Genomic DNA, 15,100 nt, shown 5'->3' with positions numbered 1-15,100 from the left:
GAGCGGTTTGTGCTGCACAGAGCTGGGCCCAGGGATCGGGAGGAGGGGACAGTTTAGATAATCTAAGGTCAGCTCTGACAGGCAGGAAGGTACCTTGGTTTTCAGTGTTCATATAGAGGATAGGACATGACAATCAGGCCAAGGACGCCACCCCTGTTCCCCTCCTGACTTGGATGTGGTCAACAGAGAAGTGAGGTCTCGGCCGTGTTTGTCTGGTTTACATCTTCTTTTTCTGACTTTGCAGCATTCAGTACAGGAGGAAGAGAGGAGAGGGCTGGGTGCCAGTGTGCGCCCCACTCGCAGTGTCCTAAGCAAAGCCTCCCTATCCCCCCAGACAACCTTCATATCTGTGACAGGCAGTGGGTCATCTGCCTCTTAGTCACAGATCTGAACCTTTTTGCCTTGGGCTGGGATACGGCCCTGGGCTCATCCTGGTCTCGGGAGATTTGGGTTCCATCTGCTCCGAGGAGGAACTCCTGGCCCCACTGGCCCAGGTTCACAAACCGTCCTGGCAGTTGACCTGTCGTCAAGTTAAATGTCCTTTCCTTCAAGAGTCCCCGCCATGTGTCAGGGCTTGTGCTAGGCCTGGGGGCACAGCTGTGCGGCACAGTGGTCCCGGATCCCTTTGGGGGCCTAGGAGCTGAGCCCGGCCCTTCTCTTCGCAGTGGGGCCCCACCTTGGACATGCCGGTTCCCTCCAGCTTCAATGACATCGGCCAGGATTGGTGGCTGTGGCATTTTGTCAGCTGGGTGTGATATGAACGGGAGGTGACCCTGCTGGAGTGAGGGATCCAGGACCTGTGCACAAGAGTGGTGCTGAGGATTGGTAGTGCCCACTTCTATGCCATCGTGGTCAGTCCGGCCGGGAGCAGGCAGGGTAGGTGGGTGGGCACGGTTGCTGAACAGCATGGGACCCCCAGCTGCCACCCACAGCCTGTCTCCTGGAGTGGGATGGTGGGGGGCCTTACCCTGCCCTGGGGGCTGTGCCCTGTGTAGGGGGATAGGTGGCGTGATCTACCCCACTGGGATGTCATTCTTCTGGTCTGGCTGGCAGGCCCCTGAGCCCCATGCTGCAGGTTATGTGAGGGAGTGCCCGATAGCAGAGCCCCTCCTCATGCCCCAACCTACCCCGCCCACGCATATCTCCTATGTCTGCAGTGGGTGAATGGGGTCGATATGCTAGAGCATGAAAGGGGCTACCTCCCCTTTGAGGCCGACATCAGCAGCCTGTTCCAGGTGGGGCCCCTGCCCCCGCCACCTCTGCGTCACTGTTGCCATCAACAACACGCTCGCCCCCCACCCTGCCACCAGGGACCATCTGTACATGACCGACACCTCCAAGTGGGTACCATCCTGCCTCCACTGCACGCACCCACCTTCCTGCCCCACCCTGTGGTCTTCCTTCTAGGGTCAGGGTGGTCTTCGAAGAGAGGAGGCCCTGGATCTGGGGAGGCATGTGAGCTGAGGGCAAAAGGCCCATGGCAAGGGCCCAGTGAACCACAGTCCTCCCGCCCTAGGTATCCCAAGGGTTACTTTGTCCAGAACACAGACTTTGACTTCTTCAACTACACGGGACTGTCGTGGTCTGTGCTTGTATACACGACACCCACCGCCTACATCGATGACATCACTGTCACCACTGGCGTGGAGCGAGACAGTGGTGATGGCTTCTGGTAGGATCCTCCCTCAGCGGGGCCCACGGTGGCTCTGTTTCTTCCCTGTTTGAAAAGCTCTCGCAGGAAAAAGGTTCTCCCAGCATCCCTAAATCCTCACAGGTTCTCATCCACCTACGAAGCTAAAATCCAGTCTGTCTGAGCGGGCACGGGCTCCTGAGATCACCCATGTGGTTGATCTCGCTTGGAGAAGAGGGGTCTGGCCTAATGTCACACAGCTCAGGGTGGCAATCCTGTCCCTTCCCCATGGTGCTGCTCTCACTTCAGCTCCCGTTGCTACACATCGTGCTCAAGGAACAGGCAGCTTTGGGGGACTGGGCACGGAGGTTCACGCCTGTCATCCCAGCTCTTTGTAAGGAGGACCTGGTAGGAGGATCACCTCAGTCCAGGAGTTCAAGACCAGCCTGGTTAACATAGCGAGACCATCACCACAAAAAAATTAAAAAGTTAGCTAGGCATGGTGATGCGTGCCGGGAGTCTTAGCTGCTGAGGCAGGAGAATCACTTGAGCCTGGGAGGTCAAGGGTGCAGTGAGCTGTGACTGTGTCACTGCACTATGGTCTGGGCAACAGAGGGAGACCCTATCCTTTTTTTTTTTTGACTTGAGTCTCACTCTGTAGCCCAGGCTGGAGGGCAGTGGTGCGATGTCGACTCCCTGCAACCTCTGCCTCCCGGGTTCAAGTGATTTTCCTGCCTCAGCCTCTCGAGCAGCTGGGATTACAAGCACCTTCCACCACATCCAGCTAATTTTTGTATTTTTTTTAGTAGAGACAGAATTTCACCATGTTGGCCTGGTTGGTCTTGAACTCCTGACCTCAGATGATCCACCCGCCTTGGCCTCCCAAAGTGCAAGGATTATAGGCATGAGCCACTGTGCATGACTGGGATACCCTGTCTTTAAGAAAAAAAATATTTTTTAAGTTTTTTTTTTTTTTTTAAATATATCTTTTTCCTTTTGTGAGAGGAGGCCCTGCACTGTCGCCCAGGCTGGATGGCAGTGGTGCGATGATCGACAGCTGTTGTGGGGCTGCAGTTCTAAGTTTCAAAGAATTTAGGCTGGGTGTGGAGGCTAATGCCTGTCATCCCGGCACTTTGGGAGGCCAAGGTGGGCGGATTGCTTGAGCTCAAAAGTTCAAGACCAGCCTGGGCAACATAGTGAGACCCTGTCTCAAAAAGAATACGTAATTAAAATAAATAAAAAAGAATTTAAACAAGAATCACACAGCAAAGATAATGCAGCAGAGAGCAATTTATTGCAAAGGAAAAAGTACTTTGAAAGTTAAGTGCAGAATAGCCCAGGCATGATGACTCATGCCTGTAATCCCAGCACTTTGGGAGGCCGAGGTGGGTGGATCACTTGAGCTCAGGAGTTCAAACCAGCCTGGACAACATTAGCTGGGCGTGGTGGCATGTACCTGTAATCCCAGTTACTCGGGAGGTTGAGATGGGAGAATTGCTTGAACCAGAGAGGTGGAGGTTGCAGTGAACTGAGATTGCAACACTGCACTCCAGCCTGGGTGACAGAGCAAGACTCCATCTCAAAAAAAAAAAAAAAGATTAATTAAAAAATAAAAAAGGTAAACAATGAAGACACAGTAGAAGGACAGCTATCAGAGGCTGGGAAGGGTAGTGGGGGTATGGGGAGAAGCAAGTATTGAATGGGTACAAATGAATAGAATAAACGAACAGGCCTGGTAGTTGATAACACAATAGGGTGACTACAGTCAATAATAATTTATACACTTTACAACAGCTGAAAGAGTATAACTAGGTTGTTTGTAACACAAAGCATAAATGCTGAAGGGGATGGATACCTTATTTTCCATGGTGTTGTTATTATTATTATTTTGAGACGGAGTCTCACTCTACTGCCCAGGCTGGAGTGCAGTGGCAGGATCTTGGCTCACTGCAACCTCTGCCTCCTGGATTCAAGCAATTCTCCTGCCTCAGCCTCCTGAGCAGCTGGGATTACAGGTGTGTGCCACCACACCTGGCTAATTTTTGTATTTTTAGTAGAGATAGGGTTTCACCATGTTGGCCAGGCTGGTCTTGAACTCCTGACTTTGTGATCTGCCTACCTTGGCCTCCCAAAGTGCAGGGATTACAGGCGTGAGCCACTGCGCCCGGCCCATGTGTGATTATTATGCATCGTATGCCTGTACCAAAACATCTTATGTAACTTATAAATACATACACTTGGCCGGGCGCAGTGGCTCAAGCCTGTAATCCCAGCACTTTGGGAGGCCGAGAGGGGCGGATCACGAGGTCAGGAGATTGAGACCATCCTGGCTAACACAGTGAAACCCTGTCTCTACTAAAAAATACAAAAAACTAGCCGGCAGGCGCCTATAGTCCCAGCTTCTTGGGAGGCTGAGGCAGGAGAATGGTGTAAACCCAGGAGGTGGAGCTTGCAGTGAGCTGAGATTCAGCCACTGCACTCCAGGCTGGGCGACAGAGCGAGACTCTGTCTCAGAAAAAAAGAAAAAAAAAAAAAATACATACACTTGTACGCACAAAAACTAAAATTATAGAATTATTTAAAAATAAATAAAATAAAAGTAGAGAACACCAACAGTGAAAAGCATGCTGTGTTTGAATGGCAGGGTCTCAGGACTTGTCCTCAGTATTGTGATGCTGAACTGGATGGCCACTCTCTTCCTCATCCCTTCCAAGGGAGGTGGGTGGACATCCCTTCTCCAGGATCCACGTGTGCTGCTGCTGAGTATGTCATCTCCTCTAGGATTTTGCATGTGATTAAAAGCAACTTTTACTGGGAGACTGGAGTCAATTCTAGGCAAAATATTCTACTCATTCACTCATCTTTTGTTAAAATACTGAATTTCCCTATTATTTTAGAGATAATAATCACCGCTAACCCTGTGATGTTTCTCCTTCCGGTCTTCCCTTTCTATTCACTGTGTGTGTCCATTGAGTGGGTTGCTGCTGATGCTCACACCAGCCCCGACAGTGGGACAGTCCATGCTGGGGTTTAGCACATGGTGGGTGCTGATGCCCTCTAACCACACTGTGCAGGAGATCTCCACCTAGGGTGACGGGCACCAGGGTAACAACAGTGTTGTCCTTTGAGTTCTGATTAGGCACTTCCTTTTGTGTATGTGTGCTACTGGATTTGAGCATTTCTAAGGCTTCAACTGTTCGTGTTCTTAAATAAAAGATCTTCCTGAGACTTCCCTGCAGTTGACCATTGTTGAGGCATGACCCCAGCAATGACGGATGTTGACCTACAGTGTTCTACACGGTGCCTCACACCTCTCACGATCTGTGAGCTGACCAGAAAGCCTGTGGTCTTTCTGTGTGTGTGTCACATTAATGAGCATGCCAACATCTGTTGTTACAGGTACCTTTTGCTACCCTAGCTTATATGACTATGGCATAGAGCCCACCTAATAATGATGGGCAGTGTTTGGGATCTCTGTTGACTATAATACTTCTATGGGTACGCAGAGGTACTAGACCTCCTTGGCACGTGGACATGTCATCCCATGGCCGAGGGATTAACACAGTTCAGTAACCCAAAGCATCAATATTCGGACACATGCCTGGGTTCCCATTTGCCTCTTCCACTTAGGAGGTCAAGAGCTTGGGCCATTGATTTCTGCACCATCTCCCTCTAAGGACTGGGGATATGAAACTAGCCTTCAGGGCCAGCTGTGGTGAGGAATGAGTATGTTGACTGTGTAAAGTGTGTGGTGGTATTGGGACTTTTTATTTTAGAAAAGTGACATGGGTACTGTGCTGTGCATGTGGGCACATACCTTCTGGGGAAATACACACACATTCACACTCACTACACAGAATCACTCCTCGGTACCTCCCAACCCTCCTGGACACAATCCTTTGCCTCTAAATGACACAGGTCTTTCCAGGAACACTAGTCAATGGTCACAGTTCTTTACTAGAGCATTTATTTCTCGCACTGCACCCTGATCTTTGTTTCCAGCAGGAAGCTGAAACCAGGCAGGCCAAGAAAGTCCCATGTTTTCATCACTTAGATTTTGAATCAGCAAGGGATTGATCCCAGAATACACAGCCATTGTCAATTGCCCTTGGGTCCATCTGCAAAGAGAGAAAGGAAAACACTATGAGGACCAGGCCATGGTGTGTTTGCACAGGTCTTTTGTTCACTTGCTGATTTCTTTTGTTCAGGAAAGACACTGCAAGTTCTTTTTGGTTGGCAACTACAAAATTCTTGTCCAAGAACACTGGTACTAAGGACAACACTTGCTACTCAGTTTGGAGCTGTTGCTGTCATTTTTGAATGCTATCATCAGTTAGGCCTCAGTTGGTCACAGATTTTCACTTGATATTCCCCCTCACCAAGGAAATGGTATTTGTTATCTGTAATGTACACGGTCAGATTTTCATATCTTATTTCAATTGAAAAACTAAGAAACTGGCCAGACGCAGTGGCTCATGCCTGTAATCCCATAACTTTGGGAGGCCGAGGCGGATGGATCACCTGAGGTCAGTAGTTCAAGACCAGCCTGGCCAAAATGGTGAAATCCTGTTTCTACAAAAATACAAAAATTAACCAGGCATGGTGGTGGGTGCCTGTAATCCCAGCTACTCAGGAGACTGGGGGGAGAATCACTTGAACCCGAGAGTCGGAGATTGCAGTGAGCCAAGATGGCACCATTGCACTCCAGTCTGGGTGACAGCAAAACTCCGTTAAAAAAAAAAAAAAGAGTAAGAAACCAATAAACTTTTTTTTCTTTCAGACAAAGCGATGCACCTCACCTTTATAGATCCTCCATAAGCTCCTCAGGGGAAACTAAAAGAACACAGAGCAACAATCCATTGGTGCTGCTGAAGAATCCTGCAGAGAGCTTTGGGGGATGTGGACTGGGGCAGGAGTGTATGGAGGTGGGTGGTTAACAAGCGTGGACTGTGCTGCTGCTGAGCTATTCTCCTTGGTGAAGGAAGGCAAAGGAGAGGAGCAGGAAGACATGAAAGTAAGAGCCTTGGCTTTCTAGCTAGCGCAACCTCATCAGTGGGAAACTGTCACCTTAAGAACCAGTTAATACAGAAAAACACCGTATGGTTCAATGAGTGCATCTCATCACTCCTCTTGTCTGTTTTGAAGCCCAGGCAAATTCCTACATTTCTTGAAATAATACAGGATCATTTAGTTTCCATGAATCTACAGCTGCTGCTCTTGCATATTTCTTCTATTGTATTTTTGAAATATTTTTTATGATAAAATAGACATCACATTTATCTTCATCATTTGCAAGTGTCTAATTCAGTGGCACCGCTGACATTCACAACACTGTGTACCCACCAGTATCTACACCACTCAATTTTTAATCAGACCCAATATAAACTCTGAACCCACAAAAAAAATCCCTCTGAGGGGCGTGGTGGCTCATGCCTGTAATCCCAGCACTTTGGGAGGCCGAGGGGGGGGGATCACCTGAAGTCAAGAGTTCAAGACCAGCCTGGCCAACATGGTGAAACCCCGTTTCTACTAAAAATACAAAACTTAGGTCATGCATGGTGGCTCACGCCTATAATCTCAGCACTTTGGGAGGCAGAGCTGGGCAGATCACAATGTCAGGAGTTCGAGATCAGCCTGACCAACGTGGTGAAACCCCATCTCTACTAAAAATACAAAAATTAACCAGGCATGGTGGTGTCTGTAATCCCAGCTACTCAGGAGCCTGAGGCAGGAGAATCACTTGAACCCAGGAGGCAGAGGTTGCAGTAAGTGGAGATCATGCCACTGCAATTCCGCCAGGGCGACAGAGACGCCTCCTCAAAAAAAAAAGAAAAAAAAAATCACAAAACAAAACATTCCCTCTCTTCTCTCCTAGTCATCTATAGTTTCCGTCTCTTTGAATTGAATTTGGCCTATTCTAGACATCTTGAGAGGTGACAACGTACTGGCGGCCCTCGCTCGCTCTCAGAGCCTCCTTGGCCTCAGTGTCCGCTCTGGCCAGGCTTGAGGAGCCCTTTAGCCCACAATGCACTGCGGGAGCCCCTCTGGGCTGGCCGAGGCTGGAGCCGCCTCCCTCTGCTCCCGGGCAGGTGTGGAGGGAGAGGCATGGGCGGGAACCAGGGCTGCGGGCGGCGCTCGCCGGCCAGCACGAGTTCCGGGTGGGCGCGGGCTTGGCGGGCCCCGCACTGGGCGCGGCTGGCCGGCGCCTCCGGCCCCCCTGGGCAGTGAGGGGCTTAGCACCCGGGCCAGCAGCTGCGGAGGGGGCACCGGGTCCCCCAGCACTGCCTGCGCCGCGGGATCGAATTTTCCCAGGGCCTCAGCCGCCTCCCCGCTGGGCAGGACTAGGGACCTACAGCCCGCCATGTCCGACACCCCTGCCCTGTCCGAGCCCCTCCTCTCTGTTGCGGTGGGCTCCCGCGTGGCCGGAGCCTCCCCGACTGGCGCCCGCCCCCGGCTCTGAGGCGCCGGGTCCCATCGACCGCCCAAGGGCTAAGGAGTGCAGGCTGCCGCGGGGCACTGGCGGGCAGCTCCGCCTGCAGCCCTGAAGCCAGATTCAGTAGGTGAAACCAGATCCACTAGGTGAAGCCAGCTGGGCCCCTGAGTCCCCTGGGGACTTGGAAAATTTTTGTGTCTAGCCTGGAGGATTGTATATGCACCAATCAGCACTCTGTCTAGCTCAGTGTTAGTGGATGCACCAATCTGCACTCTGTATCTCTCTAATCTGGTGGGGACTTGGAGGACTTTTATGTCTAGGTAAAGGATTGTAATTGCACCAATCAGCACTCTGTGTCTAACTCAGGGATTGTAAAGGCACCAATCAGCACCCTGTTAAAACGGACCAATCAGCTCTCTGTAAAACGGACTAATCAGCGCTCTGTAAAATGGGCCAATCCGCAGGATGTGGGTGGGGTCAGATAAGGTAATAAAAGCAGGCTGCCCGCATTGCAGGGGCAATCTGGGTTCCTCACTTTCCCGGCCTGTGGCTGCTCTGTGCTTTGGCTTTTTGGGTCTACGGGTCTGCAGTGCCTTTATTCTACAGTGCCTTTATGAGCTGTAACATTCTCCGCAGAAGTCTGCAACTTCATTCTTGAGGCTAGTAAGACCACGAACCCGCCGGGAGGAATGGGCAGCTCCAGACACAGGTACCTTAAAAGCTGTGTGACACTCACACGTGAAGGTCTGCATCTTCACTCCTGAAGCCAGCGAGATCAGGAACTCACCAGAAGGAAGAAACTCCAAACGTGTCCAAACATGACAAGGAACAAACTTCGGATACACCATCTTCAAGAGCTGTAACACTCACCCCGAGGGTCGGCACCTTCATTCTTGAAGTGAGACCAAGAACCCACCAATTTGGACACAATCTCATATAAGTAAAAACATGCAATATTTGTCCTTCTCTTGTTTTATTTCACTAAGCATATTTTACAGGTTTAATTCATGTAACAGCATATATCAATATTGAATTCATTTTGTGGCTGAGTAGTATTCTGTTATTCTGTTGCATATATACACATTATTTGACTTGTCCATTTATTTGTTGATACTGGGTGTCAATCAAGATTTTGTTTCCACTTGTTACCTATTGTGAATAATTCTGCTATGAACTTTGATATACAGATGTCTGTAGTTGCTGCACTTAATATATATATGTTTATACACCTTGCAGTGGAATTACTGGATCCTAGAGTAGTTTTATGTTTACAGTTTTGAGGCTCTACCAAACTCTCACAATGGGTAAATCAGTTTTCATTTCCACCAGCAATACATAGTTTTCAATTTCTTGGCATTATTGTTAAAAGTTATTTTACTTTTCCTTTTTATCCCCCCACTACAGCCACCCCAGAGTGTGTGAAGCGATGTCTCACTGTTGTTTTGATACGTACTTCCTCATGCATAATGATGTTGAGTATCTTTTTTTGTAGTTACCGGGCCATTTGTATGTGTTTGGAGAAATACCTACTCAAGTCTTTTGCCCTCCCCGCCTTTTTTTTTCTTTTTCTTTTTTCTTTTTTTAGACAGTCCGTCGCCAGGCTGGAGTGCAGTGACTCGATCTTGGCTCACTGCAACCTCCGCCTCTCGGGTTCAAGTGATTCTTCTGCCTCAGCCTCCTGAGTAGCTGGGACTACAAGCATGCGCCACCACACCTGGGTAATGCGTGTGGGTTTTTTTTTTTTTTTTTTTTGTATTTTAGTAGAGATGGGGTTTCACCATGCTGGCCAAGATGGTTTCCATCTCCTGACCTCGTGATCCACCTGCTTCAGCCTCCCAAAGTGTGGGGATTCCAGACGTGAGCCACCATGCCTGGCCCTTTGCCCATTTTTTAACTGGGTGGTTTTTATTGTTGAGTTATGGGGTACTTTACATACTGCGAATATGAATGCCCTTGTGAAATATATAATTTGCAAAGGTTCTGTTCCATTGTGTAGGTTGTCTTTCTGCTTTCTTGAGTGTCCATTGATGCACAACACTTGGCAAAAAATGTTCATCACATGTTACAATATGTTACATGTTAACAGTTATAGAAATATAGCTAATTCAAACATATTAATCACTATAAATGTGCATGGTCTATATACGCTAAAAGATACAGACGAGAAGAGTGGATAAAAATATGCAAATATGTGTTCTCTACCAGAAACCCACTTCAAACATTAAAGACTCAGCAAAAGAGAGGTTTTTTTTTTTCTTTTGTTTTTTGAGATGGAGTCTTGCTCTGTTGCCCAGGCTGGAGTGCAGTGGTGCAATTTCTGCTCACTGCAAGCTCCGCCTACTGGATTTATACCATTCTTCTGCCTCAGCCTACCAAATAGCTGGGACTACAGGTGCCCACCACCAGGCCTGGCTAATTTTTTGTATTTCTTAGTAGAGATGGGGTTTCACCGCGTTAGCGAGGATGGTCTTGATCTCCTGACCTTGTGATCCGCCCGCCTGGGCCTCCCAAAGTGCTGGGATTACAGGCGTGAGCCACCGCGCCTGGCCAAGAACAGATTTAAAAAGGCTACTGGGCGTGGTGACTCATACCTATAATCCCAGCACTTTGGGAGGCCCAGGCGGGTGGATCACCTGAGGTCGGGACCAACATGGAGAAACACCATCTCTGCTGAAAATATAACTTTGCTGGGCCTGGTGGCACATGCCTCTGTAATCCGAGCTACTTGGGAGGCTGAGGCAGGAGAATCACTTGAACCTGGGAGGCGGAGGTTGCACTAAGCCGAGATGGTGCCATTGCACTCCAGCCTAGCAGCAGAGCAAGACTCCTCAAATAAAAAAGGCAAAGGCAACACTGTGGGCCATAAAATACCACAACTTATGTAAATGAGTAAAATTTCTAAAATATGCCTTCATACTGTTAAAAAAACTAGAATTCAGTAATAGATAAATGGAAAATCTCCAAGTATTTGGACATTAAATCATGTACTCTGCAAAATACATGGATCAAAGAAGACGCCTCAAGGAAGGTGTAAAAATACATATATGTTTTTTGAGATGGAGTTTTGCTCTTGTCACCCAGGCTGGAGTACAGTGGTGCGAGCTCAGCTCACTGCAACATCCCGCATCCTGGGTTCAAAGCGATTCTCCCACTTCACCCTCCTGACTACCTGGTGCACACCACCACACCCAGCTAATTTTTGTGTTTTTAGCAGAGGCAAGGTTTCACCATGTTGGCCAGGCTGGTCTTGATCTCCTGACCTCAAGTGATCCACCCGCCTCAGCCTCCCAAAGTGTTGGATTACCGGCATGAGTCACCATACACAGCCGAAAAAATATTTTAAACAAAATGAAATAAAAACATATCTCGTTAAGATCTGTGGGATGCAGTCAAAGCAGGGCTCGCAGGGAAATTTGTAACTGAATGCCATGTGATAGAAAAGAAAGACCTAGTCAATAACCTAAGTTTTTACTTTAGAAAAGCAGAGAAGGCCGGGCGCGGTGGCTCAAGCCTGTAATCCCAGCACTTTGGGAGGCCGAGACGGGCGGATCACGAGGTCAGGAGATGGAGACCATCCTGGCTAACACAGTGAAACCCCGTCTCTACTAAAAATATAAAAACTAGCCGGGCGAGGTGGCGGGCGCCTGTAGTCCCAGCTACTAGGGAGGCTGAGGCAGGAGAATGGCGTAAACCCAGGAGGCGGAGCTTACAGTGAGCTGAGATCCGGCCACTGCACTCCAGTCTGGGCGACAGAGCGAGATTCCGCCTCAAAAAAAAAAAAAAAAAAAAAAATACAGAGAAAACAGCAGTGCAATAGAAAGCAGACAGCAGAATAGAAAGTATTGCCAAAATCAATGGAATGAAAAAAACAGAAAATGATCAAAACTAACAGCTATTTATATGAATACATAAAAAATCAATAAACTTCCAGTCAGGCTAACCACGAAGAAAGGAAGTCATAATGTACTAATAACTAAAAGAGAAGTCATCACTTGTGATTCTATGGGCATTTAGAAGACAATGAGGGGAATACTTTGAGAAAATCTATGCCCACAAATTTGATAAACTTAGGAACTGATTCCTTCAAAAGCAGAAACTATAAAACTCACCAAGGAGAAATTGATAAACTGAATAGACCTGTATCAATTTTAGACACTGAATCAATCATTAGTAACTTTTCCAAAAAAAAAAAAAAAAAACCCAGGCTCAGATGGTTTTACTGGTAAATCCTACCAAATTTTTTTTTTTTTTTTTTGGAGATGGAGTCTTGCTATGTTGCCCAGGCTGGAGTGCAGTGGCACAATTTTGGCTCACTGCAGCCTCCACCTCCTGGGTTCAAGTTACTCTCCTGCCTCTGCCTCCTGAGGAGCTGGGACTACAGGCACATACCACCATGCCTGGCTAATTTTTGTATTTTTGGTAGAGACGGGGTTTCACCATGTTGGCCAGTCTGGTCTCAGACTCCCGACCTCACGTGATCCACCTGCCTTGGCCTCCCAAAGTGCTGGGATTAAAGGTGTGAGCCACCATGCCCAGCAATCCTACCAAATTCTTAGTTTTATCATGTGAGTAAGTGATCACAATCCTAAGTATTTACTCAGTTTAATTAAAAAATTGGGCTGGGCCTCCTTACTCGGGAGGCTGAGGCAGGAGAATTGCTTGAACCTGTGAGACAGAGGTTACAGTGAACTGAGATTGGACCACTGTACTCCAGCCTGGGTGACAGAGCAAGACTGTCTCGGGGAAAAAAAAAAAATATGTCTACTAAAAAGTCCACAGGAATGTTTATGGGAAGCTTTATTCATACTGCCCACATTGAAAGCAACCTTGATGTCCTTCAGTAGGTGAATGTACCAACAAACTTTGTTACATTGCTCAATGAAATATTATCCACTGATAAACCATTGCGATACATTTGGATTTGATTTAATCTCAGTTACCTACTATCTGACATTTTAGGAAGGGGGTAATTGTTTTTAATGATGGATAAACTTGTGCTGGTGTTTTGGATCTTATGATGCTGAGCATGTTCTGCACTGATGCTAATGTCTAATATAATTTTATATTTACAAACATACCTGCTACCCAGAGATGAATTTCGTCCATATGGACTATTGACCCCTTTTGAGACTGCAACATACGCACTCCTAAATCAGTGTTTAGACTTTTCAAGTATCTAACTCATTTCTAAATGTGTATCATGTTTATAAACCTCTTGATTTCCAGCAACATACGATAGAAAACACCTATTAAAAACACTTCACAGCTTCTACTCAGTGTCACCCATTGCTGTTGTGAGAGAAATACAGCAATATCTCATATGTTGCAAGCTTTCAAGATAGGCTGAACTTAAAAAGTTGCTCCATTGGTTGTATCCGATGGATCTAAATTTGCCTCCTATTTCACTTTGTGTCAAGAGCCAAAACACTGAACCTAACTTTCTCTTACTGGTAGGTAATAACAAGAGAATAAAGATTTATTTTCATGCTCACTTTTTTTTTTTTTTTTGAGATGGAGTCTCGCTCTGTCTCCAGGCTGGAGAGCAGTGGCACAATCTCGGCTCACTGCAACCTCTGCCTTCCGGGTTCAAGTGATTCTCCTGCCTCAGCCTCCTGAGTAGCTGGGACTACAGGCAAGTGCCACCACGCCTGGCTAATTTTTGTATTTTTAGTAGAGATGGGGTTTCACCATGTTGGCCAGGCTGGTCTTGAACGCCTGACCTCGTGATCCGCCTGCCTGGGACTCCCAAAGTGCTGGAATTACGGGCCGTGAGCCACTGCGCCCGGCCATGCTCGATTCTTAAAAGTCATAAAAACAATCAAATAGGATCCTGGGGAGGAAAAAAAAACAACCTTGAGATAAAAAGGCACAAATACATATGAAAAAGTTATAAATGTATATTAAGTGAAATAAGTCAGTCTGGAAAAGCTCCATACGCTACAATTCCAATTCTATAATCTTTCTGGGAAAGAAAAACCAGAGGGACAGGACAAACATCGGTGGTTGCTGAGGGATCTGGAAAAGGGAGAGAGAAGGTAATAGCTGAAACTCAGGTAATGTTTAGGGCATAAAACTATCTTGTAATGGTAATGAATGGCATTATTAGTTTGTCAAAACCTTTAGACTACCAAAACAGACTGAACCTTAAGGCAAACTCTGGCCTTTAGTTACTAACAATGTATCAATAATGGTTCACTCATTGTAACACATGGACCACACCCATGTAACAGGTGGTCAAGAAAAGCAAACTGGGGGAGGAGGGTCTGAGAACCTTCTGTACTCTCTTCAATTTCTACGTTCATATAAAACTGTCCTACATAAACTCTTAATTTTTAAAACCGTGGCAACACTTTCAGGAACAGATCCATCTCAGCTAATGTTTAATGATGAGCTAAATGTTCAGACTTTCAATTGAGATGTTTTCTGTTTAAAGTGAATGAAACTTTTAGTTGTAAATATGCCATTACTTCTATAGTTGTAGTAGTGGCAACTGACTTAATAATTTAAAGTTGCACACATGAAATAAAAGAAATACGACACAGCATTTTTAAAGTTTTGTCTAGGCGTGGTGCAGTGGCTCATGCCTGTAGTCCCAGCACTTTGGGAGGCCGAGGCAGGTGGATCACCTGATGTTAGGAGTTTGAGACCACCCTGGCCAACTTGGCGAAACTCCGTCTCTACTAAAAATATAAAAATTAGCCAGGCATGGTGGCGGATGCCTGTAGTCCCAGCTACTCAGGAGGCTGAGGCAGGAGAATTTGCTTGAACCTAGGAGACAGAAGTTGCAGCAAGCTGAGATGGAGCCACTACACTCCAGTCTGGGCTACAAGAGTGAAACTGCATCTCAAAATAAAAGTTTCGTCTTAAATATGAAATGTTTAACTAACTGGAATCACTCTGCTTGAATGAACTTAATAGAATAGCCGCAGTACCTTTGACTGATATGCACACATTCATTATTCGCCTAGTCAGAAGTTTTCGGACACTCTGCTTCCAGGGAGAAATATCGACTGCACTGATTACTGGTGAGTGTTGTT

General features: G+C 47.1%; 1 protein-coding gene across 1 annotated transcript; it reads left to right on the top strand.

The window, feature by feature from the left end:
• Positions 1-713: 713 nt before the first annotated feature.
• LOC117084354 (putative inactive beta-glucuronidase protein GUSBP11) lies at positions 714-5,029 on the top strand. The gene is made up of 4 exons (XM_033213023.1): positions 714-851; positions 1,158-1,340; positions 1,517-1,672; positions 4,275-5,029. Exons 2-4 carry the CDS (start codon positions 1,186-1,188, stop codon positions 4,423-4,425), a joined length of 462 nt encoding a protein of 153 aa, XP_033068914.1. The 5' UTR covers positions 714-851; positions 1,158-1,185; the 3' UTR covers positions 4,426-5,029.
• The last annotated feature ends 10,071 nt before the right edge of the window (positions 5,030-15,100 follow it).

The sequence above is a fragment of the Trachypithecus francoisi genome, unplaced genomic scaffold, assembly GCF_009764315.1.
Source record: "Trachypithecus francoisi isolate TF-2019V2 unplaced genomic scaffold, Tfra_2.0 Contig00478, whole genome shotgun sequence".
Classification (NCBI taxonomy): domain Eukaryota; kingdom Metazoa; phylum Chordata; class Mammalia; order Primates; family Cercopithecidae; genus Trachypithecus; species Trachypithecus francoisi.
The sequence above is the reverse complement of the archived record's forward strand: the minus strand, read 5'-3'. Positions and strand labels throughout refer to the sequence as shown.

Bases quoted from the DNA above. Each gene is read 5' to 3' on its own strand.
- LOC117084354 (XM_033213023.1), top strand. From the start codon at position 1,186: ATGAAAGGGGCTACCTCCCCTTTGAGGCCGACATCAGCAGCCTGTTCC. The intron at 1,341-1,516 runs GTGGGTACCATC...CTCCCGCCCTAG, and splicing joins TACATGACCGACACCTCCAA to GTATCCCAAGGGTTACTTTG. The intron at 1,673-4,274 runs GTAGGATCCTCC...TTTGAATGGCAG, and splicing joins GACAGTGGTGATGGCTTCTG to GGTCTCAGGACTTGTCCTCA.